At 43.5% G+C, this 24,020-nt stretch overlaps 1 protein-coding gene across 2 annotated transcripts in view; it reads right to left on the bottom strand.

Annotated features, from left to right (window-relative positions):
- Window positions 1-4,488: 4,488 nt before the first annotated feature.
- Window positions 4,489-24,020, bottom strand: part of LOC109639831 (leucine-rich repeat transmembrane neuronal protein 4) — an 86,318-nt gene continuing 66,786 nt past the window's right edge. Inside the window, exon 3 of one of the 2 annotated variants that reach the window (XM_020103503.2) lies at window positions 4,489-9,642. In XM_020103503.2, coding sequence (XP_019959062.1) covers window positions 9,328-9,642 — 315 coding nt within the window. In that variant the 3' untranslated portion in view covers window positions 4,489-9,327. The remainder of the gene's footprint in view (window positions 9,643-24,020) is intronic. The other variant, XR_011239169.1, reaches the window with a different exon arrangement.

Below are 24,020 nucleotides of genomic sequence, written 5' to 3'. Positions count from 1 at the left end.
TGACGTTAACCTGGCGAGACGACACCGCAGTGTTTGTGTCGACCCGGCCCCCGGGAGGTGTGTGACCACTGGAGGGGAAAAGTAAAAGATAGCGAGACCTCATGTCCTGAAAACCACTGCGAGCCAGACTGTGAGCGGGCCTGTCATGTTCCTCCGAGGCGGTGACGGCGTGATGTGTGCACTTGAAGTGACAGGGGGCTGAAGAAAACAGATCTCCCGTCTCTGTGACACCGACGCTACACTCCGCTCGCTGAGGGTATTCGGTTCGCTCGGAACAAGTCAGCCGCGAGCGTCAGGTTTGTTGTGTGATCGTTGGTGTGCCAGCGCCGTCTCCAGAAAAGTTTTGTAAAGATAAACAGTAACTATGAAATGTTGGGAATCTGGCCACTTTTTTTTTTTTTTCATTCCTCTCTTGGGTGTTTTTTTTTTTCTTCCTCGACTGTGCCTCCTCAGTACTTTGGTAACTCTCTGTGCTTCAGTGGAAAAGAGAGAATAAAGACAGGAGTGTCACTGGTTATGGATTTTGTTCTACAACATTTGGGCCAATATTCAATGTGCTTTGTGCAAAGAGTAACTTTATAATAACTGGGTAACAAAACACAGTTTCAGTGGCGACGTCTTACTTCACATTGTATATAAATATTCACTTCACATATTCTGTTTCTTATTTTACATTTCCTTGCATTTATTTTGCATGTCTACATATTTATTACTTCCGTCTCTCCTCTTTGCTGCTGCAACACTAAACGTGTTTAGACACATCGGGGACAGAAACTACTTCTCAATGAATTCAGCAAATATCGTGCAGTATTTAGTTTCTGATCGTTCGGCACTTAAAGTTCTTTATTTCCTGTTTTACACTGAAGCTTGTTGCTTGCGTCTTCTTCACTTCCTGGTTTTTATCTTGTTTCCCTCCTCAGCGGTTCCATTGGTCTCGTATTAACTTGTGTATTCAACATCTTTGCTCGTTCGTTTTTTAGCTTTAGATATTAAAGACTTTATATGTACAAAACATATCAGGTTATTAATTTTGAAATATTGATATGATTACATGAAACATTCTATGTTTTACGAACCTGTTACTGAGACTTTTTTATCTGTATGTTCCTGGCAGGGTAGAAAGACGCTCCTGTAGTTCTGACTCCACTGCTGCGATGATTTGTGTCTCTGCCTGGATTCGTGTCTGTGGCCTCAACAGGCTCATGTGGTGTTTAGAGTCTGTGTGTGACACAGGTGGGCCACGCATCTGCAGCCACAAAAAAAAAAAGAAAAAAAGAAATGCACTCTAGCGTGCGCTTGACTGCGCTTCCATCTTCTGCAGTGGATATAAATCAGTGTCGGAATGAGCACATCTTTTTTTTTTTTTTTTTTTTTATGAATTTTGTCAAACTAAATTCAGCTGCATCACAGTGTGGAATTAACCTCTTGTGCTGTTTAAAAAAAAAAACGCAGACCAGCTCTTTCTTTTTGTGACTGAAACGCTTTGTGGATTGTGTTGCTATTTAGAGGAGTCCCTCGTCAGACTAACCACAGGCTGCCAACGCCTGCTGAGTTTTGTTCCCGTCTCTTTGGACCCTTGATTGCAGTCCCGCAGGTGGTGGAAGGTTCAGATTACACTCATTAGCGAGAATATGTTTGGTCGAGTGTCAAAAAGTCATTACCCCGTCAGTCACGCTAAAATCAAACATAATGTATATATTTTTGGACATCGAACCGTGACTGGATTGCAGCTCTCAGACACAATCGTGGCACAGTGTGCTGCAGAGATCCGCACATTGTAGCAGCGAATCGAGAAGACAGCGAGGCTAAAGAAATCACATTGATGCTTTTAAAACTGAGTCCGATCCCAGACAGCACAAACTGGATTCACTGTAAAACACCAGAGCTCATAAAACCTTGAACATGGCGCAGAGAGAAGTGAAGAACAAATCGATAGGACACATTTATTAACCGTTGCTTTTACGGTAAATCACCAACAACTATTCCAAATTGCTGGTATTATAAAGCACTGCGACCGGAGGGTATGAAGTTTAATTTAGCATGAACGGCTTGTTCCAGAGGGTTTTGCAAATATATTTTATTGGACTTTTTTTATTCTGCTCGATGACTTACTGTTTAAGAATCACTGGACTGTTCATTGCTTGGAAACGAGCTGCCTTCTCCAGTTGATACACTATCAACTCAAAATCCATTATTAAATGTCCTCCTCATGAAATTCCAAAAGGTATCGAATGATATCTGCTTGTCTCTCCCGTGTAATCCTTATGACGAGGAACCACTCGCCTCTTTCCTATAAATTATGGAGGGGTCAAGTTATTTTTCAACCACAGATCTCGTTGCTGTGTCTGATGCATGGACGTCTCCTTGCACCATTTGGGTTTTGGGTGCGTTCAGGTTGTGAGTTTAAATTTCTGATGGGTTGCAAAGCTTCAAACACGCGGTATCTACAGAACATGCGTTATTCCGAGAAGAGTAGAAAAGGATGCATGAGACTGGTGATGTTTCATCCTCATCACTGAAGTGCACTTTGTTGTAGTTTCTGTCTTTGTCTAGTTGTTGCCGTACATGAAACACGCACCGAGCTGCCGGGCCCGGATCCAACTCCCCAGTCCAGCGAGCGACGAGCGGAGCTGCAACAGAGACCTCGTAAACGCTGCTTAAAGAGCGCGCAGGGATTTGGCGTTGCACTTTCATGAAGTCAAAAAAAAGCGTGTGTGATGTAGCAGAGGCAGATAAACAACTTGTAGTCCCAACTGGACTGTAAAAATCTCAAAAACAGAGATTTTGAGTTGAATGACTGAACTCGTTTTGTTTATTTAAACCTTTTTCAAAAATCAAAATCTCTCATGATCCACTCTAATCTGATGATTTGTGTTGTTTTGTGTTCTATTACAGAGAAGACCACGAGTCACAAAAATGCTTTTTAGATATCAGAAAAGATAGATGTGAATAATTACTTTAATAAAAGTAAAAATATCCACTTACATTAAGTCCAATTAACTTAATCCAGGTTAAGAAAAGAAAAAGTTTATTTAAGGAGAAACAGAAATTATTAAAGTTAGATTTAAATTAAATTGGAGTTCCTGCTCCTTCAAAATCAGAGATCAGAAAGATCCTCCAACCTGCAGAAAACATGCACATGGCAAAATAGTTTTCTGTCCAGACTTGTCCCTCGCTCTCATCTACCGCCTCCGACCAAAGGTGCGTAAAGTGGCCTGAATTAGTTTCGTGCTATTCGGCCTTATTAGCCGTTTACCACATGGGCCACTTTAGGATCAGATCCAGATTACACTTTGCCTTGAGCAGCTCACGTTTGCCAAACAAGGCCCCACATCTGTTAATGTGCCACTTTGGGCTCGGATCCATTTTGGCCACAAAGGCCAGAAGTGCTGCATCATTGTCCGAAGTCGCCCGCAGTCGTATGCTAGTGGTCACAATAGCCGCTTTGTTTGGAGCAGCAGACGGTATATTCAGATAATGGACACGTCACAACTCCCATCTTTAGATGTTTATTTTTGATATCATCATCAAAATTTTTACAAAACATTTTTCTGACAATAATATACTCAAAAGAAGAGCCATATTTTTGCGCTTGGACCAGGTCTCCACAAAAATGCGTAAGGTCTGAATACAGTAAAAATAACCCAAAAAACCCAAATAAGAAAAAAAAACAAAACAACCAACTACCAAAGAAAACAATGCAGCGCATATTTACACCCTACAGAAATCAATGCTCTCTGCAAGAAATGAATGAGGAGACAGCGGGGTGTCCTGTGGTTTATGTGGAAAGCGTTTTAGAGGGGAAGTGCTTTGAGGCTGCAAAGAAACAAAGACTAATTCTGATATTGCTTTCTGTCAGTTTCTCGCTGCTTGCTCTCTCTCTCGCTCGCTGCACTCCGGACTGCGGGAGTGCAGCCCATTTAAATGAAAGCCTTCCTTTCTTCGGTGCCAGCGTTAAGACCAATTAGGGGCATAAACAGGCTTTGTCAGACCAACGAAGAAGTGTGTTTTTCTCTGACAGAGGTTAATGACCATGCCTCCCCCTTTCTGTGTCTCCCCCTGACATGAGCAACAACAGAAAAACAGAGTCAGGACAATGCGGGTCAAAGGTTAAAGACTTCCTGCTAATGTGGAACAGCATGGAACAATAACAATCAATGGGGACCGGCCTGAACATCAGTAATGGTTGTTTCAGAGGAGGTAGAGGAGTGGGTGCTGCTGTAGCTACACACACACACACACATACACACTTAGGCCTTCTGGGTACATGCAGGGTCGCTAACTCACTAGCAGAGCTTCCTGTCTCACTCTGTGCCTTCTTAGCACGACACACTTATTAATTCTTACCACTTTGCAGTCTGCACACACGCTAATGACACACTAACAAAAATAGATAGTGGAAATCTTAAAGTGGCAGATGGGGAGCATGAGCCTGTTTATTCATTCATTTTTCTTTTTTTTCTGCTTGCCCTCCCCCTCCTCCCCTCCTGCCCTCCCCCTCCTCCCCTCTCGTATACACGCTGCCTCCGTGGAGTCGAGACCGCGAGCTGTGCTCCAGCGCTGCCTGCAGGTAAGACGCAGTTGTATGGCAGAGGAGGGAAAAGCCGCAAATCCTCGTCTGGCTTGGAATTAAATTTTTTCAAATCTATTTATCAGGTAATGGATTAGAACCTGTTGAACACTCGCATATTGCCTGGGGTGAACTGGAATGAATGAGAACGTCAAAACCTAGAGTGCTTATTTATCAAGAAGTGTGTGTGTGTGTGTGTGTTGCCTTCTTTTTTCCTACCTGTGTTTTGGGATTGCAATGATTGTTTCTGCAATTAAAGACTGATGAGGTGAAGTGGGTTCTGTGTGATGAAGTGCAAATTTCGAATGAATCGAATTCAAATAAGGTGTTTAAACCATAGATGTGTGTGTTGTGTTTTTTTTTATGCAAGCATGAATATTACATAGTTTAGAAGATGCAAGTCTGCTTTTTGATTTGTTGGTGCCATATGTGACTCTGCAGAATACTAATGTGTGTGAGCTTGACTGTAGCTGGTGCAGGAGAGCAGTGGACGATAATGTGTGATTAAAGCACAGCAGGCACACGCGTCACCAGGGTCGGGCGGGGGCGCCGTGATACGTCGGTTCTTGCGTCAACAGTCGTCTCGGCTGAAGCACATTTCTCCACACTGGTCATCAAAACCATCCCGCTCTTTTCCAATCAAACACTTGCGCTGACCTTTCTAACGACCTCATGAATTTTTAATGTTAAGTTTTCATGTGCTCCTGGAGACGCAGGTCATTGCTACTTCAGCAACAATGATGTTAACAGAACATTTTCCTTCTGTGATGATCTGCAGGAAGAGGCATTTCTCCACAAATACCAAAACATGGCAAATCATGTTTCTTCTGGTAAATTCTGTGGATGAGCCCGTTTGGAAATTCCATCGATTTGAAGTCTCTGGAAAATAAAAATCATCTGCTGCAGGAAAAGACTGAGAAAAGGTAAAAAAAAACAAAAAATCGGGTGTGTGGGCGGGGCCGCAGGGTCGAGTATCTCAATGGCATCAGTCGGAGAGAACGCCAGGCTGCAGCAGCACATGAAAAATGAAGCCGCCTGACATTATCATGTACGAAACTGCCAATCAGATTTGTTTACTACTTTATCGAGGGTGCCAGACACTTGGATCGTCTCCAGCCCCAATTTAACCCCTGGCTGAAGCTGTTTGTCTCATTTCTTCGAGTCGAATAAAAGCCGCCCGGGGCGTTTTTATCTGTAACAAAATAAAATGTCCTTGAACTTACCCATTTGTCCCTCTATATATTCCCCGCCCCCCTCTAGTCTCTTCTGCTTCCCCTCTCCCCCGACGAGATTTGCATTTAGCTTTTCCTCTGAGCATAAACACTGAAATATGAAAGTTTTCACTGCGATTCTTCAGACCTTTATTCACCCCACCCGGAGCAAATACGGAAAGAGCGGAAAAAGAGGGGAAGAAGAGAACATGCTCCCAGTGCAGACTTGAGCCCAAACTCGGAGATTGGAGGGGAGGGTCGGGATGTACGAAACCATAAACAAATAAAAGCAGAAGAGAAAATAAAGCCTGTTGGCATTGTGGGGCTATAGCGCACACGGTCCTGGAGTTCAGCTCAAACATGCATCATTAGCATGCAGCGCCTGTGCCTCCAGCTCTCTGATGGCAAAAGAAATGGACAAAAGACTAAATAATTACTGGCGGCAGGATTAAAACATTCCTCTGAACATATCCAATTTTATCAGGGAGGTAGCCGTGATAAATCAGCTGCTTATTAGTGGTAGATTTAATTGTTAATACACAGAGACGTTTGAGCATTCTCTAATTACGCGTGAAGGCCAACGTTAAGCTTTGATCGTTGTGTTTACGGTGAGTTGAGTCGGCGTCGCTGAGGTAATCACTACACGTGGGGTTTGGCAGGAGACGAAAGTCCGTCCCTGGAGTGAGCGGCCCGCACAAGCCTCTTCCTCAGCCTTACACAGCGCCACGGACTTCTACTGTAAGCGAGACAGGGGCAGGAATGGGTCAGCAAACACGTTGCCTTAAGAGCGGCGAGGTTGTTCGTGACACGTGCGTCCGGTGTCCGTGGCAGAGGCGACAGGAAATATCTCTGTGGCTGTTTTGTCTGCGGTTCAGTGCTCTTCCCTAACCAGGCGTAAGTTTCCCAAAATATCAGCATGCGGACGGAAATAGAACATCATTAAACAGGTTCACCCGAGTCACCAAGAGGCAGACATGAAATTCAGGCCAAGGAGTTAGCAGGGGTGATATAGAGCAAGGCAAGACAATACATGGATAGAATTGAGAGAGCTTCCATTATAAAGACATTGGCACAGCTGCTATTACAAAAGTAAACTCCACCAGCACTATGAAGCAACCGCACTGAGCGAATCAACTGCTTTTTATGCAATGTCCTGTACACGAAGGGGGACTGAGCCCTTCTTAGTCTCAGACTTTTGGGTCGCTTGTCTTTTCGGGGCTGGTTTTTGGTAAAAAAAAAAACAAAAACATTTAACAGAGAAAAATAATGGCACATCAAAAAGAAACATCCATCACAAGTTTAAACTCTCGTTATTAAGAATATCACACTTCGTCTCCTCGAGTAAAATAAACGACACGTCACACGGCCACCTCCTGCGTGATCAGCCCTCACATGTTTCTGACGTCGGAACGGAAAACACGGATCTCGGTGAGGGTTGGATGTTAAAACGACAACAGGCCTCCGAACCTTCTTTTCTTCATGTGATTCACTAAAACGATTTGGATTTAAGAAACAACCTCAGTAACTTCTGTTGAATGGCGTGACGGTGGAACAGTGACGGGAGCAGATAGAAAAATATTTATCATCGAAACAACAGGAGCGTCGCAGCAGGAACCTCCTCAGACAGATTCCCACCGGAGAGTGAATAAGGCTCCTCTTCTGGTCACAAGCAGTTTGTGTTTCAGAAGAAGTGAAGTTCATTTCTTTTTTTTCTCCTCCTCCATTAAAGATTCACTATTTACACGATAAATAAGTTCTATTTGATTTTGTCCTTTGATTAGTCTTATAGAATTTCTTGACATCATCTGTGAACACCTCGAAAAAATTGTCTCTTCTGTTCAAAGCCAAAATAACAAACAAAAATCTATTTTTTTCTCTTATCTCGAGGATACACCTACATTTACGGGGGTTTGTTTGCCCCCTATCAGTTCCATCCATGGATAAATCGGTTGCTCGTTGGGAGGACCACAGCTTCCCCCACTCCCGCGAGTATGTCCGCTGACACGTAGAGGATGACCCCGGTGCTCTGCTCGGATTAAGCCGGAGATGATGTTTGACAGGCCATCGCGGTCGTATCCGTATCGGCTCCCTAAGTCAATAAGTAGCAGTGCTCGACGTGGTGGCCTGAAGGGTTAGCGAGTGCAATAAAGTCCAGCACCGCGGGCGCCCTTTCTGCCGGAAAAGAAAGGGGGAAGATGTCAGGCGATATTCCCAGTCCAGTCCACGGGTTCGTACGCAGGTCGAAGAGACGTCAACGTGCCGGTTTGACATGCTCCCACTAGGCACTGATGTTCTCTGTGGCTGAGACGGGAGCACGTGGCCGGGGCTTTGCCCAAACCCAGCGAGAGACGGCGCTCTCCAAACTGTCCGGAGCGGTGGGAGTCAAACGTCGACTCAACAAAATGTTCTGTTCGGGGCAGTGAGAGTGGTTCGGCCTTCAGTAGAGTGGACCTTTTTTTAAGAATATGTACAATTCGTTGCATTCAAATGTACTTATTTTATCACAACAAAACAACCCCCCCCCCCCACCCAACCCCCTCCCATAATTACCTCTTTAAAGCATAGTGAATAATTCAGCTGGGATATAATCATATACACAAACCTGCCATTCTGATGTGGAAAGGGCCCATGTCATGTGATGTGTACTAGAGAAAGTTATGGATCATGCTGTAATGTTTCTGCGGTCGTTGAATATCAGGTACGATAACGTAATCTTGAGAAGAGACCTTTTGTGTTTGTCGGTAAAGATGAGCTCAGTCTGTCTGAGACCGCCAGCAGATTTTGGTTGTAATTGTGACTTTGAGGTTGGCAGAGGCCAGTTGACATTTTAAGAATGCCCTCGGCTGAAGTAGCACATGTGCATTAAAATGAAAACAGAAGTAAACTCTTTGGTTTGTCATGCACATTAATGGAGTTCAGCATGAGATCCAACATCCGGAGACACGAAAAAGAAACAGAAACTCTTGCCGTCACTCGTCTGAAGGAAGTGACTCATCTTCATAAAGTAAAGATATTGATTTTGTGAACGACTACTGACTATAAAAAGTAAAAATAATCACAGTAAGAAGCCGCCTGCTCTTCGCACCATGAGTAGTCTCTTTTACGTTGCGGTTTATGACTGAAAACTCGTGTTTATTGCACTTTCCCTTCCACTCCTGACTCGGCGCAGGCAGACTGTCCATAAGCAGGAGCCCCATGATGCCGACGTGGCAAAGACCAGATTTGGAAACAAGGTGATTCTGTTTTGTCTTATTCCACGTCACCTCACATGAGTCAGCGGCGATACGTTTCCATTAAGGTGCTTCGGAAAAACAACAGAGAAATAAAAATGATCAGCAATGATGTCTCAACCTCGACTGTATATTGGTGAGTCGGTGTGTTTCAGATGGCAAATCCCTCCAGGCAGAATGTGATATTAAATTTTTTTTTTCCTCTAGTCATGTTCTGAAAACAAGGCCCCCACTGAATAAACCAGCTCACCTGCCCCTTCATTTTAAAGTCAGGGTTAATCAAAGGCCCCCATTTCTAACAACCAGGCCGGGCTCGCTAGCGTCCAAATTTGAGTGTACCGGTGCGCTCGGGGGGAGGAAAGGGGCCGCTGCTGGGACCTTCAGTCGGTGGTCTGAGGGGAGGCGGAGGGGAGCGAGGCCCTGGCATAGGGGCGCCTATGCTGGCAGCGGAGGGCACGGCGGGCAGCGCCACTGTCTGTATGGTGCCCCTATCACACGGCCCCAGGTCCTCCAGGCCCTGTGGGGGTCCCTCATAGCCCATGTTGAGCCGCAGGGGTTGATGGGCCTGGCAGTAGTCGACAATGGGCTGCTCGTAGCGGTAGAAGGTCAGTGCACCCATCTGGTGGGGGACCTGTTTAGAGAGAGAGAGAGCGGAGAGGGAAGAAAAGAAGACATGAAGAAAAAGCATTAAAGACAAAGGTTCTCGGAAAACTGTAGCCTCAAATTAGACATGAAGGAAAATTAAATGATTCATTGAATCTGTTAAGAGTTGAGCGACATCATGTTGTATGTTTTAATTTTATATTCATTCAGTTTTAGCTGAACTGAAATTGTGTGTTCAAGCTAAGTTTGTATTTTGTGTTGTCTGGCCATGCAGACAGTTTGGGTTTTTACGGCCCCAGCTGAGGTTCAACACCTTTCACCTCGAATGATTGGAGGTGAGAGGAATTGAATTTGTGTTGTGAGCAAAAATCCAGCTGCTGTTGTTTTTTGTGATGCAGGTGAACCAAGGTTTATTCTATTCTTTAAAATAAACACGGATTAAATGCAGAATACTGTCCAACTAGAACAAACACAGCCTGGATGTTCTGCGGCGACCGCAGACACAGCTGTTTACTTTTCGACATTGCATCCTTTCAAATGATGCTTTTGTTTGGTTCATTTGTAACACAACATTTCACTGTGCATGTGCGACTCCAAACCGACAGCACAGTCATCTTGGCAGCTCGCTCCTGGCCCTCTGCAGTCATCCTCACATGGCGACCACCTGAGCCTGCAGCTACCCAAAACCTGGTTGCTGCAGAATCCCTCCAAAAAAAACGTGTGCTCTGAAGCATCTGCGACAAATCCTCTTTTTTTATTTTTTACAGATGTGAGACGTCTCCTAGAGTTTCCCTTCCTGCCCGTGGCTCGTGCGGCAATGCTCACTGCGACTGTCTCACGAATAAGTAGCACGTGAATGACACAAAGCCACAGTTTCTTTCGTGTTTAACTCATAGTACAAGAGTTTGGAGCAAATGGGTCTGTGCCGTGTTCAGCGCCGTGTCACTTGTGTCACAGCCAGCAGCACACGTCACATCTGGCTGTGTCTGGTCTCGTGCTTCCCTCCCTGAACCTCGACACGGCGCCAGACGAACAGATGAGACTCCTGAGACGCTTTGTCTAGTCCCAGCTTAAAATCTCACAATTAAAAGATTTCCAACGGGCCGTGAAAACAGCAGGGTAAGATGGCAGCTGACCTGGATTACACGCCGCGCCCTGGCAGAACGGTGGCTCATCAGATGCGACAAGATGCACACAACAACAGCGGGAGCTACAGATATGACACCAGCACGGAAGACATGAATAATACAACCCCTGACTCCAGAGGAGTTGTTGGAAGCAGAGCAAGTGTTGCAACTGAACTGTTTTTCATGCACAGGTGACACTTTCTTTTCTGGGCCTTCACCAGTGATGGTGAGCAGATCTCTGAACCAGTGCTTAACAAAGTTATTTATTCTTTATATCAAGATCCATGAATTATTCTCAGAGAAATCAAGGAAAATGATTCCAATGTCAGAGCAAGTGCAAAAATATTCCTAGATCTTTATCTTTATCTTTAAAAGACATCCACCTCTGTAAAAGTGACTTCATTAAGATGCACGCTTTTCTATAATGGTCTTAGACTGAAGATAAGAACATTGGCACAGAAAACCAAATTTAAATACAAGTAGACGAGTTTTACTTTTGGATTTGGGAACTGACCCTAAGTAGAAGAGGGAGGGAGAGAGGAAAATAAATAATAGTCCATGGCAATTACTGCTAAATTCTAAATGATGTCCCAGAGAAGCAAAGCAGAAGAAGACAGGTTAATAAAGTGAATTTAAAAATAAGAGACTCATCAGTATGAGCAATACGTGTACATTTATTAACTTAATTTACAAAGAACTTCTGATAAGAGAAATTCTATTCGAGGGAATATAAAAGAATTCAGGACAGGAATTCTTAAAAGGACGACTCTGTGTCAATGAAATGCAGATATGCAGGAGGAGACGGGGGAACAGTGTGTGTTTATGAGCGTGTGTGTGTGTGTGAGAGCGAGCATAGATTTCAAAGTCAAATGGAAATAGCGACGCACAAACGCAGCCTGGCAGTTCAGGAATTACCCTGAACCACGGGGCGAAGATAAAGCCACTCTGAAAGCATTAACACCAGTTCTGTTTCAGATAAAAAATGGTGTTATTCGTAACCTCGAGCGTTACAGTAACACGCCTCCGTGATGCACTGCGGCATCACAATCCGGCAATTGCACAAATAAAACAGCTGCTGAGAGCTTGCTCATCCAGCGACAGGACATATTTTCATAAAATCATTTTTCAGTCCACCTACGCACCTCCAGAACCACCACAGTCCTTCCTTCCATACCTCTTTCCTCCCCAAATGGACTCCATTAAGCGAGACTGACTCATTACATTATAGGCACTCAGTGGATTACTCCCCTCATTTAGATACTAAACCCTTCACCAACCCTGCCGTCGCTATAGCCGCCACACCACCACCACCACCACCTCCACCGCCGCCCGCTCCGCCATCCCCCTTCCTCCTCAGCTCAGCTCACAGCTCCCTGCCCAGGTCCAACGAATTAATTAACCAACATTAACTCCTTACCGTTTCAGTGGATTCTATCAAATTGTCAGGGCATAAATCTGGCCTCGTGCAGCTTGCAAGAGTGTGTGTGTGTGTGTGTGTGTGCACTTGTGCATGGATGCCTGTCTGAATATATTTGATAGAATAAGGAGGGTGAAGGGACAGAATGAGACAGGGTGAGGAGAACTTTACATAAAGGGGGATGAGATAGCAGCTTTAAATTCAACTTATATTTTTTAAATATTCAAAGCAAGTAGAACGTGTGATGTTGAAAGATGCATAAATAAAATCTTTACTTGATATTCAGCCCTGATCTGTGCAGTTGAAAGGTACAAGTAACTCATTAGGAACAGCATCAGCCTCTTGTTGTGCCTCTCAGCATTATGGGAATTATTAATTCCTCACACTGAAGACTCTGTTGACAGGGAAGACGGCCAAATATGTAAATAGCCAACATCTGGTCAGATGAACAAAATAATACAAAACAGACACTTTAATTTACTTTCCAAATGTTCTAGAGATACATGGATGGTGGACGGTTGTGGGCTCATCGAACAGGCCAGACACTTGGGAGACGTTATTTTTCTATTTCAGAAAATAAAAGCGTTTCAAGGTGAATTCCTTTTCACTTTGACGTCCGTCCTCATCACCATAGATACAAATCCATTCTCTTTTGATACAGAATCCACCAATGGAATCGTTTATCCCGCCTGTTGGTTTATTGCTTAGCAAACGAAGCACTTGGGGCCGTTATTAAAATCCTACATTGACGTCACGTTGCAATAGAAGCAACGCATCTCATCAAAAGAACAAAATCATTCGTTTATCATCTTGATTTCAACATCTTATTTCTCTCTCTCTCTATTTTTTATTTTTTTTTCCCAATAAGCCCCCGCGAGTGCAACCTGAGATCTGTAAACAGACCTGGCTGTTCCCGGGTCTAATCTGAAGACGCCGCCTCCAGTCAGACACGAGGATACAAAGACGCAGACTGTCTCACTCGCTAAATCTGACGCTTTCGGGGGCTTGTTGAGCGCTGAGCACATAATTTACATATCCAGCTGAATGGGAGCCCAATGACGTTATCGGGCAAAAAGAGCAGATGTAACGTGCTTGACAAATTGGTTCATTTTCCACTGATTGTCGGGTTTTGCAAGGAAACACTTATAATACTAATACTGTGTCTTTATCTGTGCATTACACTACTGAAGCATCCTCATATCTGTGATGGAGACAGAACTGGTCCTGGCACCTGATTGCGGCTCTTTACATTGGATCAAGGGTGTGAGCCACTTCGACTGCGAGGTGGAGCGCCGGGTACAGTAAGGAGGCTAAATGTAGCACAGGGTCACGTCGGCATGCGCCAGGTAGCAGCGGAGCAGCAGGACATTTGAAAGGCAAAACAGTGAGCACAGCAGCTATGAATTATGTATTTCAGATCAAGATAGAAGAGGGAAGCGGCGGCAATTATCCTCCTTCTGCATTGTGAAAGAACCGTGGCGACCAGGAAGGGTACAAAGTCTGGGAGTCAAAGTTGAGAGGGAGCTTTGGAGACATGAGCGGCCAAAGTACCACAACTCCCTTTGCAACACAAATCAATTGTGGCGCTGAGCAGTCGAGGTTCAGTCGGTGCAGGTGCAGCCTGTAACGTTTTATTGTCTACAGCAGCTACTACCAATCGGAATACATTTGCATTAAGGGAAAAAAAAACACACTCACAACCTCTCATGCTGCAACGCTGGATGGATTTTTACTTCCTTGGATCTCCGCCACCTCTATCAGCATGTGCTTCAACTCACAATGACTGGCACCCTGCCTCCTCCTGGATGTCTGTCACTGAACGCCTGAACGCTCTGGAGGGTGACCTTAGGCCCCAAAGCTCTGACGCAACCTGCCCAAGGAGACTCAGACCGCCGTCATCCTGTAAATCTTTTCTCAAACTTTCATTCGTGGGACTTATAGAAAAACCTAATCAGAGAACGTGCACCAGTGTTTCTTCCACATTCTACATGACATACATTTAAAAGAAACGGCTCTAATTTTGTTTTGTGTCACGAGTAACTTAAAACAAATCCCCCAAATTAATTTTTTCTGAAGTTTGCCTCTTTTGCCTTCATGCTTTCATGAGCAGCTAAGGAGGCAGTAACGGTGCCACGGGCAGACAATGCTAAAGCCTCCGCGGGCTTTAGGAGCATTACAGTTCAAAAGTCTGCTGCCTTTTCGCAGCCAAACACTTTGATCCTCTCCCGTCACAGCAGCATAACAAAGTCAAGAAGAGGTGCAGGAGTCTCCCACTGAAGTGTTGCTCAGGCTCTATTTTTTTATTCTTTTATTATCGAGATTTTTATGACTGTAAATCCATGAATGAGGGAATTGTTAGTTTACCATTCTGAGTGGGAAGTGGTTTTTTTTGTGTCTCCCTCATGTGAATTATGAACATTTTTTATATTCTTGTGAATATTAGCTGTTGCTCTGCTCCACCATAAATCTTTGACTATTGGGTTATTAAATATAAAAACAATTTGCAGGATATATTTGGGGCATTCTCGAAAGCAACCGTGAACCAGGAGTTACTGGAAATAACTGTTTAATTACTCTTCTCTTTGTCCAGTCCTCGTCCCTCTGGTCCTCTTTGCAGAGATGTATTACCATAATTCATTTTGGTCCATCTATATTTAAAGGAGACTGTAATGCATATTTGATGTAAAGGTTCAGTGTCTATGCTGTTGAAATTGTCTCAGTATAACTACACTCCACACGGCTGTGTTGTTGTACAAAGTAGTAACTGTCACAGAGAATAAATCTCAGCTTCCACAGAGCTCCGGTTTTTTTTTTTCTTTTCTTTTCTTTTTTCAAATATTTTCCACTGAGCTCTTCATCATTTTTGGGCAAGTTGGACTTAAACAAGAGTAAAATCAATGAGGCTGCGTCACAGGAAATTAACCCAACATGTAAATGAAGTAGGAAACATAGACAAAGGCGATTTAGGAATACAACCCTAACCCCCCCAACCATTTCCATACGCCAACAGGCTGGTAATTCTCATCACCTGACAACATGTCACAGTGTTAATGGCCTAACCCCCCCCCCATAGATAACATGTCCTATATGCAAAAGGTGACTGTGTGTGTGTGTGTGTGTGTGCATTGCATGAAAGTCCACATGTGCACGTGGTTCTCCTTTGTTTGTGCATGAGGAGGCCGTGTGGGTGAGCGTTGCCTTTCACGTGTCTGCTGCCGTGGCGTGCGGGGGAGGGGATAGTCAGCACAGATGTTGCTGGGTGGGCATCAGTGACACGGAGCCCACCAGTCAGGTTTTTTCAGCAGAGCAGTGTGCGTGGACATGTCTGAGGGGGTGTGAAGCTAAACACCATCAGTTTGCTCTCAGACAGCACATCCCGAGAGGAAGCCTTCCCAGCTGCATGGGGAAGTGTGTGTGTCTGTGTCAGTATATCAGACTTGTGTGTAGTAGTAGAAGGGCACATCTGTGTTTGTGTTAACATCTGTGGTAAGATAACCAAAGGCAGCATGAGAGAATGTTGATGCAGGAAAATCATCATCATTCCTTGGACATCACATCTTCTTTAACGGCAAGTAGAAGAACACGATCCTCCATCAAAGCCAAACCCTTGAATTGTTCATTAAAACCCATCAAAGCCATTTGGACATAGTTGTAAAACTATATAAATAAATAAATAAAAACACACTCTCTCAGCTACACATTGGTGGCAGCCTGGACCGGCCCCCTGATCTGGATCTGCACCGAAACACAACAGCTTTGACATCGTTAGCTTGTGGCCTAATGTGACACGTTAACCCTCTAATTTCCAAAAGTGCAGCGGCGGTGATCGAAGTGCACGGCAGAGATTGATCCACTAATCCTCCGCCCTCCTCCTCCACAGGCTGATACAACACTACTAACAGCCCTGCAGCATTGAATAGAGGATTCACTTTGCTTCTCCGGGGACTCTGCCATCACAGAATAATGCTCCCCTTCGAGTGATCAAATGAAATCCTGGAACACTTTGATCATATCTCTTGGTGAAATCATACCCTCATGTTCCATTTCACATTAGGGAAGCTACAGATGCATGTACCTGTCTTTTTTAAGAGCTGCATCCATTGACTGGGATTAAAGAAGCCTCTCGGGACAGAACCGGCCGAAGAGTCATAAAGGGTCAGTTCACTTCAGAAGCAGAATGTTCAACCTTGATATCCCCTCGTTGAGCTGCGTGTTCAAAAACAACCATCCACATTTTAAACTAATTGATTCTCTAAACAAGCCGTTAGCCTCCTACTAATTCCGTAATGACTTCAGGTCCCTTTATGTGAAGTGACTCTTGATTACAGGTCTCTGACACAACACAACACACACACACACACACACAGGTACACTCCATGTTAAAATGAGGGGAGAGTGAGGGAGAAAACCAGGGGGGGGGAGTCGGAGCAGGATCGAGGCCCCCTTCACACATCAGCGAGTGCCCATCCCGACCTCCTCCCACTTCACAGTACGTACAGTAAAGGAGCTTCTGCCGACCACAGCAAATGGGCCATGAAATGTTACTCACCGCTCAACACGTGCTCACACACACACACACACACACACACACGTGCACTGCAACACACAATCACAGCGGCTAATGAAGGCGTGGACTGTTTTCCGCAGTGTTCAGGTTTTACTCATTTTATAGTTCGTTTGCAATTTCATGTCATCTCACGTCCGGCTAATGATTCTCATTGTTAGTTCTATTCGGGATTATTTACTTACTTTATATTCATCGTTATAGTGTCGTTAGATTGTTTGACTGACAGTCCACAACCACATGTTTTTAATTTACGGTCATTTACAAAAACGTATTAGCACTCACAGTAATTATCTCAACGAGGAGTAGAAGTCGGTGTTTTGCCCTGAGTTTTGCTTCTCAGGCTGCCACACCTTTTCAGTCAACATGAAGGGGGCATCACTAATGTGACATAATGATGACAGCATCGATAGAGATTAAACATCATATATATTATGATTAAATTATAATATGTCATTTTTTTATCTATTATTTGTCACCAACCAATAATTACAGCAAATCTGTGAAGTGTAATTTAACCGAACACTGTCTATGACCTTTAATTTTCACGTTAATTATAATGTTTGCACATGTTAATGAAGTCTGATCATGCTGATGTTGTTTCCTGGCTAAACAAACAAACGTCTCCTCGTGCAGTAAATCTTCTGCACACGCTGCCGAGCGCCCAGCTGTGTATTCGGAAGTTAGAGTGACGGGCCGTGTCAAAGGAGAACAATTTGTTGTTTCATTTCTGCTGTCCCGTAATGAAACTTCCCAAATCTCTTGGCTGCCGATGTCTTGCATTATGTGTCGCTTCCCACCGCGGCGGCGGCGGCGGCAGCACCGGCAGAGTGTCTGAGTAATGAGCATGACCCAACATAAACGCTGTGTGGCCAACTTGGCTCTACACTGGGAGCGTCCGTCGCACTTTAATCAGGGATATTGGGGAGGAGTGTGCCGGGGAAGGCAGTGCCGGGGCTTTTAAAGACCTGACTAATAAGACATGTCAAAGGGAGCTGGGCAGCAGCCAGAACTGATAGGCAGACCCACTCCCTATCTGCTCCCCCATCCCGCCTCGCCGTGCACCGCCTCAGCAGCGTGCAGACACAGATGGTCTTCTAACAAAGCTGGATATTCACTGATGCACACAAACAACGCGAAGCATCTCGAAGCAGCATGCGCCCTCATGGCTAATCATTTTCTCCCGTCTCTCTTGGCTCTCCTCACATTTTTCACCCTTCTCTCTGACTGTTAGAAAAAGTTGGAAAAAGGTCACAAACTTTTTTTTTTTTTTCCTCCACTAATTATTTTTTAAAAACCCTTTTCCGCTCCACGATTCGACAGGTTCTCTTCCGAATGCCAGAAATCGAAGTTCCTTTTAATTATTTCTTGACCAAATTGTACTTGTCACTCGCTCATTCATGCAAAGATGTTTAGCAGCGAGGCAGCGGATGTAAGCTGTATTATACTTATATACTGATTTATTAGAGTAGATGCTTCTTGTACCATTTCTTGTAATGATAGGTTATGGAAATATGGAAGTGTATAGTGACTACTGGTACAATAACAGGTTTGTGTTTCTCAATGTTATGAATCTAATCCCGTACAACAGTGAAAGGTTGTTCCCGGTCCACATATTTACACATTTTCAAATATTATACATTTGATTTCCAGTTTTTTCGGGCTGTAAACCAGTTCAGAAAACCACACTGAAAGTAATTAGTACAAGTCAGAATCACAGACACTAATTTGAATTAGAGCGATAACAACATATTATTTGCTAGTAATTATGATAGATTGTGGAGTGCAGAATTAATGAGGAGGCGTATGTTTTCATCTGAAAAGGTAATTAGCCACAGGGCTTAAGTAATCGTAGGAAAATCCAGGTCGCTACAGACGGTCCCTGGGGGGACAGTTTTGCATACGCCTGCAGCAGAGCATTTCCCTGGAGAGACAACCTTTCCACTGATAAACCCTGACCCGACAGTTCCTTCGAGGCAAGAACATCTCCAGTCTGAATTTCAATAACGCTGCAAAGGGAACTGAACACTAAGAGATGTAGTCGTCTGGAATTCAGAAGAATTTTGCGGCAAATAACCTTTTTGATCACCTTGGCGTTCTTTGACAACTGCAGTCCTGTAACTCCCGAACTAAGATGATGCTGCAAATCTGTCTTTCTTTGGATTTATCTGCATCAGTTGTTGTTTTTGTTTTTTTGATCTACTGCTTCACACGTTCACTAAAATAAGTGAGTTAGCATCACGTGGCTCTTTACTGTTTCTCACCTTCATCGCATGGTCTCACACTGTCACGCTGCAGCTGCAACATCTGCCCACATGTGAGGCCTGCTGCACGTCTGACATGTCTGAGTAAGTTCCATTGTTTGTGCTCACATTGTTGGAATAACTGTGGATTCATTCACACAGTTGATTGCTTGCATGGCTTCAACCACCTATATCACGAATGATAAACTCACACAGTCTTATTTTTCTTATGAATAGCCGTTTACATGTTGTATAAAACATGGTCTGAATAAAGAGACTCTTTTTCGCCTCCCACGCTGTCAAGTTGTTTACTCATCTTCAGGTACGTGCCAATCACTTCTCTCAGTTTCCTTTGTATTGGCGTTTATAGATTCTTTGGAAAGCTGCACTCATTTGTGCGTCTCTGTAGAACCGTGCGTGGCTGTAGCCTATTGTGCTCACTACTCATCATAACATCTCTCCAGAGCACTTAAATGTTCATGTTTGAGAACATTCTCTACGAGGAGAACAAAAACCGATAAGTTTACACTGTCTTTTCACTCAGCGAAAACAAAGCAAAACATGTTGCTGCGAGCAGAGACAAGCGAACGCTGAGTGACAGGACCGATGGCACCGTAGTAAACCTTGTGAGATGCCTGTTCAGCAAATGGTAATTAAAACTGCCTGAATCCTCAAATCCCTGATAAATATTTCATCAGGTTGCTCGTGTAAAGGAGCAACAATATTCAAATTGCCTTTAGTGAAATAAGCACAACACACACACACACATTATACACGATGCAATTAACAGATAATATATGTATATTTGTGAATTTGTTTGAATGACTTAAAAGTAGAATATGTAACTTCGGCTCAAAGGGGTCGCTCAATCAAAACAATGACCGATGACCATGATGTCGTGAAGCAGCACTTTTTTCTTGTCGGATAATCTTCCAGAGTCGTTTGGTTCTTTGTGGGAGAACTTTGGCATCAGAAGGAATAATCGAGTGACCAATACTGGAAGGTAAAAACAGCCGGCTGGCTAACTGACAAATATTTATGATATATTTTGAAAAATCTAAATGAAACTGAGGATTTCATTTCGGATTACATGAAGAAAAATGTGTAACATTTCTCGTTTTTTGGAAATCTTGACTTGCTACCTCTCAGTGTTTATGAATAAATATCTCGCCAGTGTGCGATACAAACTAAAACTCTGCTCTTCGGTTGTTATTGAAGGAAATATCAACTCTCAAAACGCTCGTGGACCCACATCACTTGTTTAACATCACACTTACACCTCCAGTTCCAAACTCTAAAATTACACTTGTACCACCTGAGGAGTTTTCTGCAACGGCGCTGCAGGATTTCAGAGCACATCTGTTAACAGATGAGGTTACACAAGCAGAGTTGGAGTGGTCCGCAGGGAGGAGGAGGGGGGGACAGAATTTTTTAACAGCAAAATACCCCAGTCTGGTGCACTTTGACCAACAGTCTGTCCAAGCCTGCAGCGATATGCTTCCATGCACTGTCAGGCTCCCTGTCACCGCGTCTCGCCTCCCTCCTCCGCCTCTGTGTTGCTCTATTACCTCGTCAATTTTTTTCATCTGTACCTGCCTCTGTCATCTCATCCTTTCTCTCATTCAGGTCGGGGCGTGCAAATCACCAGAGGAAACGCAGTCAAATCAGTAAACACAACGCGGTCACGCCATCACCTTGGTTATTGTACAGAAAAACAACTTTTTTCTCAAAACCGTCGGCCTCTATCTTCTCACATCTTTTGTTTACTTGAAAATGAAATTTAACCGGAGTTGGGATTCAAATACCTTCTGTGCAAAGCTTCTAGCAAAAAAAATAACGTCATTGCTTTGCATGGAGACAGATGGCCGACCCTGTGCAAACTTTTTGTTCTCTTCATGCAGAACTAGCCTCCTTGTTCCTGTGTTATAGTGCAAACCTTCCATTTTACCATATGGTGCCAGGCAAGTCCAGCATCAACCCAAACTTGCTCTCCAGACTCCATCTGGCGGATAGCGGTGCTCTCCTCGCCCGGCCCCAACTGACTGATTTCAGCCGTCTTTGCAAATTTCACGATCAATTGCTCATTCAGCCAAGCTGAGCGTGTAGCTGCCTTTTGTCTCTTAGATCACAGAAATAGAATCATGCACCGTTTTTTTGTTCATATTCTCGTCTTTTCTGGTGCAGTTCCTCCATTTTTCATTCCCTCCTCTGACCCGCACCCGTTTCACGTACTCAAAAATTGCAATCAGTTATTGGCAGAAAGAAGCCACAACTAAACGCACAGACAAACCGGGCGTACACGGGCGAAATCAATTTGTATCCTGGCATTTACTTCAACAGAATTCAAAGCTGATGAATGAAAATAACTGATCTGTCCTGAATACTAAATCAAAACCCTTATATTTTTTAAGCACTGCAGATCTGTTGGTGAAGCGAGGGGACAGAAATTAGGAAATAAATAAATAACTCCAAACACCCTCTTGTCCTTGGTGGAGTAACTTATCTCCCTGTGATGGCATCAGAGTCAAATTCTTATGTTTATGGATATTTGAGACATACATTAATTCATTAATTCAGCCAGAACTGTCTTTCAGGCATGATCACACTGTTGGAGAATACTAACACCTTGCTTCATGCCCTGTCGAGACCCTGTCAGACTTCTAATGGAATGTATTTGGATGTCCTTGTCAGAGCAGTTCGTTATCTCTCACAGTGGAAAGAAAAAAGCTGCAGTATGGGGCGTTTGAGGGCAATTAGTTTCTTTCCCGTTCTTGTTTTTCTTCTAGTATAAATTAAAAACAATGAACATTTTCTGCTATAGACTAATTACACAACAGCTTGTGTCGAAGGCGTTTGTGAAAGGTTGATTAAAACATTGGATTATAAATAATCCTATCACTGTTGTTTTTACAGGCGTGTGGAGTAATTACATGTCTAAGCAATGTTGTACATGTCTAAGCAATGTTGCTGTGGTCTAAACAAAAGTACATATGTTGTGTTGTGTTGCTTTGACAGGTGCTAACTGGTTAATTCAGGCAGCTGCTGTTATGTTTGCATTAAAAATAAATATAGATATGTGACATGTTATTTGTAATGAGAAACAAATGTGCAATTAAATTCTCTTACTATGAACATTTCATAAATAACTCCTTTAAATAAATATTTTGATATATTAAACAGAATATTTTCATGTTCTGGTTTCTTTTTTTATTTTGTTTATGTAATATTCTGCCACATTCGAAGAATAAGAAGTTTATTAATGAGACATTCTGAGCTGCAGCACCGTCTGAAAGTCAATCGTGTTTTAAAAACTCAATAATGTATCATCACATTGATTATCATTATTTATGAGTTAGTGCAGTTCCCATCACACATCATAGGAAGTCATGCTCCATTACACACTAGATGTTTCTGTTTGTACTGTCGTAAAGATCAGGATCTGAAATAAGGAAAGTCATTTTTGTTTATTCTTTATTTCTGTGTTCAGAGTCACAGATTCCAGGAGAATGTGTATGTGTATGATCTTTACCTGGACTTGGGGGCTAAGACTTAATATCGCACTGTATCTTGCAGTGGTGGTCTGCTACCCTGGATTAAACCCTGATATATTGCAAATTAAATAAAGATTGAAGTGAAACACAGATACACAATGAGAGGCCACACAGGTCGAGATCTGTGAAATGAAACCCTCAAAGACAAATCTGCTGCAGGGAAGGAAACAAAATTCCCATCAACTGGACAGAACGTGTTGGATTAATGCCTTCGGGTACGAGACATATCTCTGTATGTGAATCATCTCTTTATCAAATGCCAGATACCGGCTGTATTTGATGTGCAGCGTACCGGTGTGCATGACACGCCGCCGACTGATGCTACAAGACTCTTATCAGATCTAAATGCAACACATTAAAAATGCCGCACAGAGAACTCACGCGTGCACAAAGGGAAACAAAGATTGAGGACGGTTTTTTTTCAGCCTCACTGATGTGCACAGAGTCCGTCCTTTGCTTCCTGCGTGTTAGCGTAGACATGAAAGAGGCCTGATGGCTCTAGCCTTTTTGCTGCAGCCCTCCCAGGGTAATTGCAGTTTCTTCCCTTACTTTTAAAGCCCTGTCAGTCTGCCTGGGCTAAACGACATCCTAGTGGTAACCGAATTACAGAGAGGGAGAGGGTGCCAAGAATTACCGTCCTCTGCTGCCTGCTAAGTGGTCTGATTGTGTGGTCATGTCCCGGGCATTAAGACGACTGTTTCCATGGCGATTCCTCCAAAAACATATCACAGAGTATTATTTTCAGTTTGAAAAGTCAGCTCGGATATTAATAACCCTAATTTTAATTTCCCGCCATGACAGGGGACAATCAATTATTTTGCAAGAGGCAGAAATCACTACGGTGTCACACACCTGTACACAACTTTCTTTTTTCTATTTGTTTTAATGGTAGAGCAGCTGGAATGGAAATGTTTTTCAAAAATAAATGACACAACTGTTACGACTCATGTTGAGTGTAAAATATGCAAAATTGTTATGAGGGTGTTCGCTGCGATCCTACAGCGACGATTCGTCTCTTCGTCGGCAGTTTGAAGAGAGCATCTGTCGATATGACATTGTTTATGCAAGTCGTGCACATGTGCGAGTTTCTCCGTCGCGTGTTTCAACTGTTGCACTTTTCAGTTTTCATACTGGCTGAATAATTTGACTTTGTGTTTTACTCCCACATTCAGATGAGAACTAACAGAGGCTGTTGAGTGAGAGCACACAACACAATGTTTTTTATGACTTGTATACATATTAAAGGGATAATGAGCAAACTGAATATCACAGTTTTAAGCCGTTTCTATTGCATTGTGAATCTTTTTTTTTTCATTCATCAAGTTGAAAGAGAAAATATCATTATTTCTCTGGTTCCTCCTCAGCTCACACAAAACATCAGATTAATCAGCACTGATATATTTAATTCCAGAAATGTATATCTGTTTATAGCTCAAGAACCGTTCATCTTACCTGCTTCACACTTGGCATGTGTATTCTTAATAGCACAACAAAGTGCAGCGTC

The sequence above is a fragment of the Paralichthys olivaceus genome, chromosome 18 (assembly GCF_024713975.1).
Source record: "Paralichthys olivaceus isolate ysfri-2021 chromosome 18, ASM2471397v2, whole genome shotgun sequence".
NCBI classification, from domain to species: domain Eukaryota; kingdom Metazoa; phylum Chordata; class Actinopteri; order Pleuronectiformes; family Paralichthyidae; genus Paralichthys; species Paralichthys olivaceus.
Note: the sequence above shows the minus strand (reverse complement) of the source record. Positions and strands in the feature narration are given on the sequence as shown.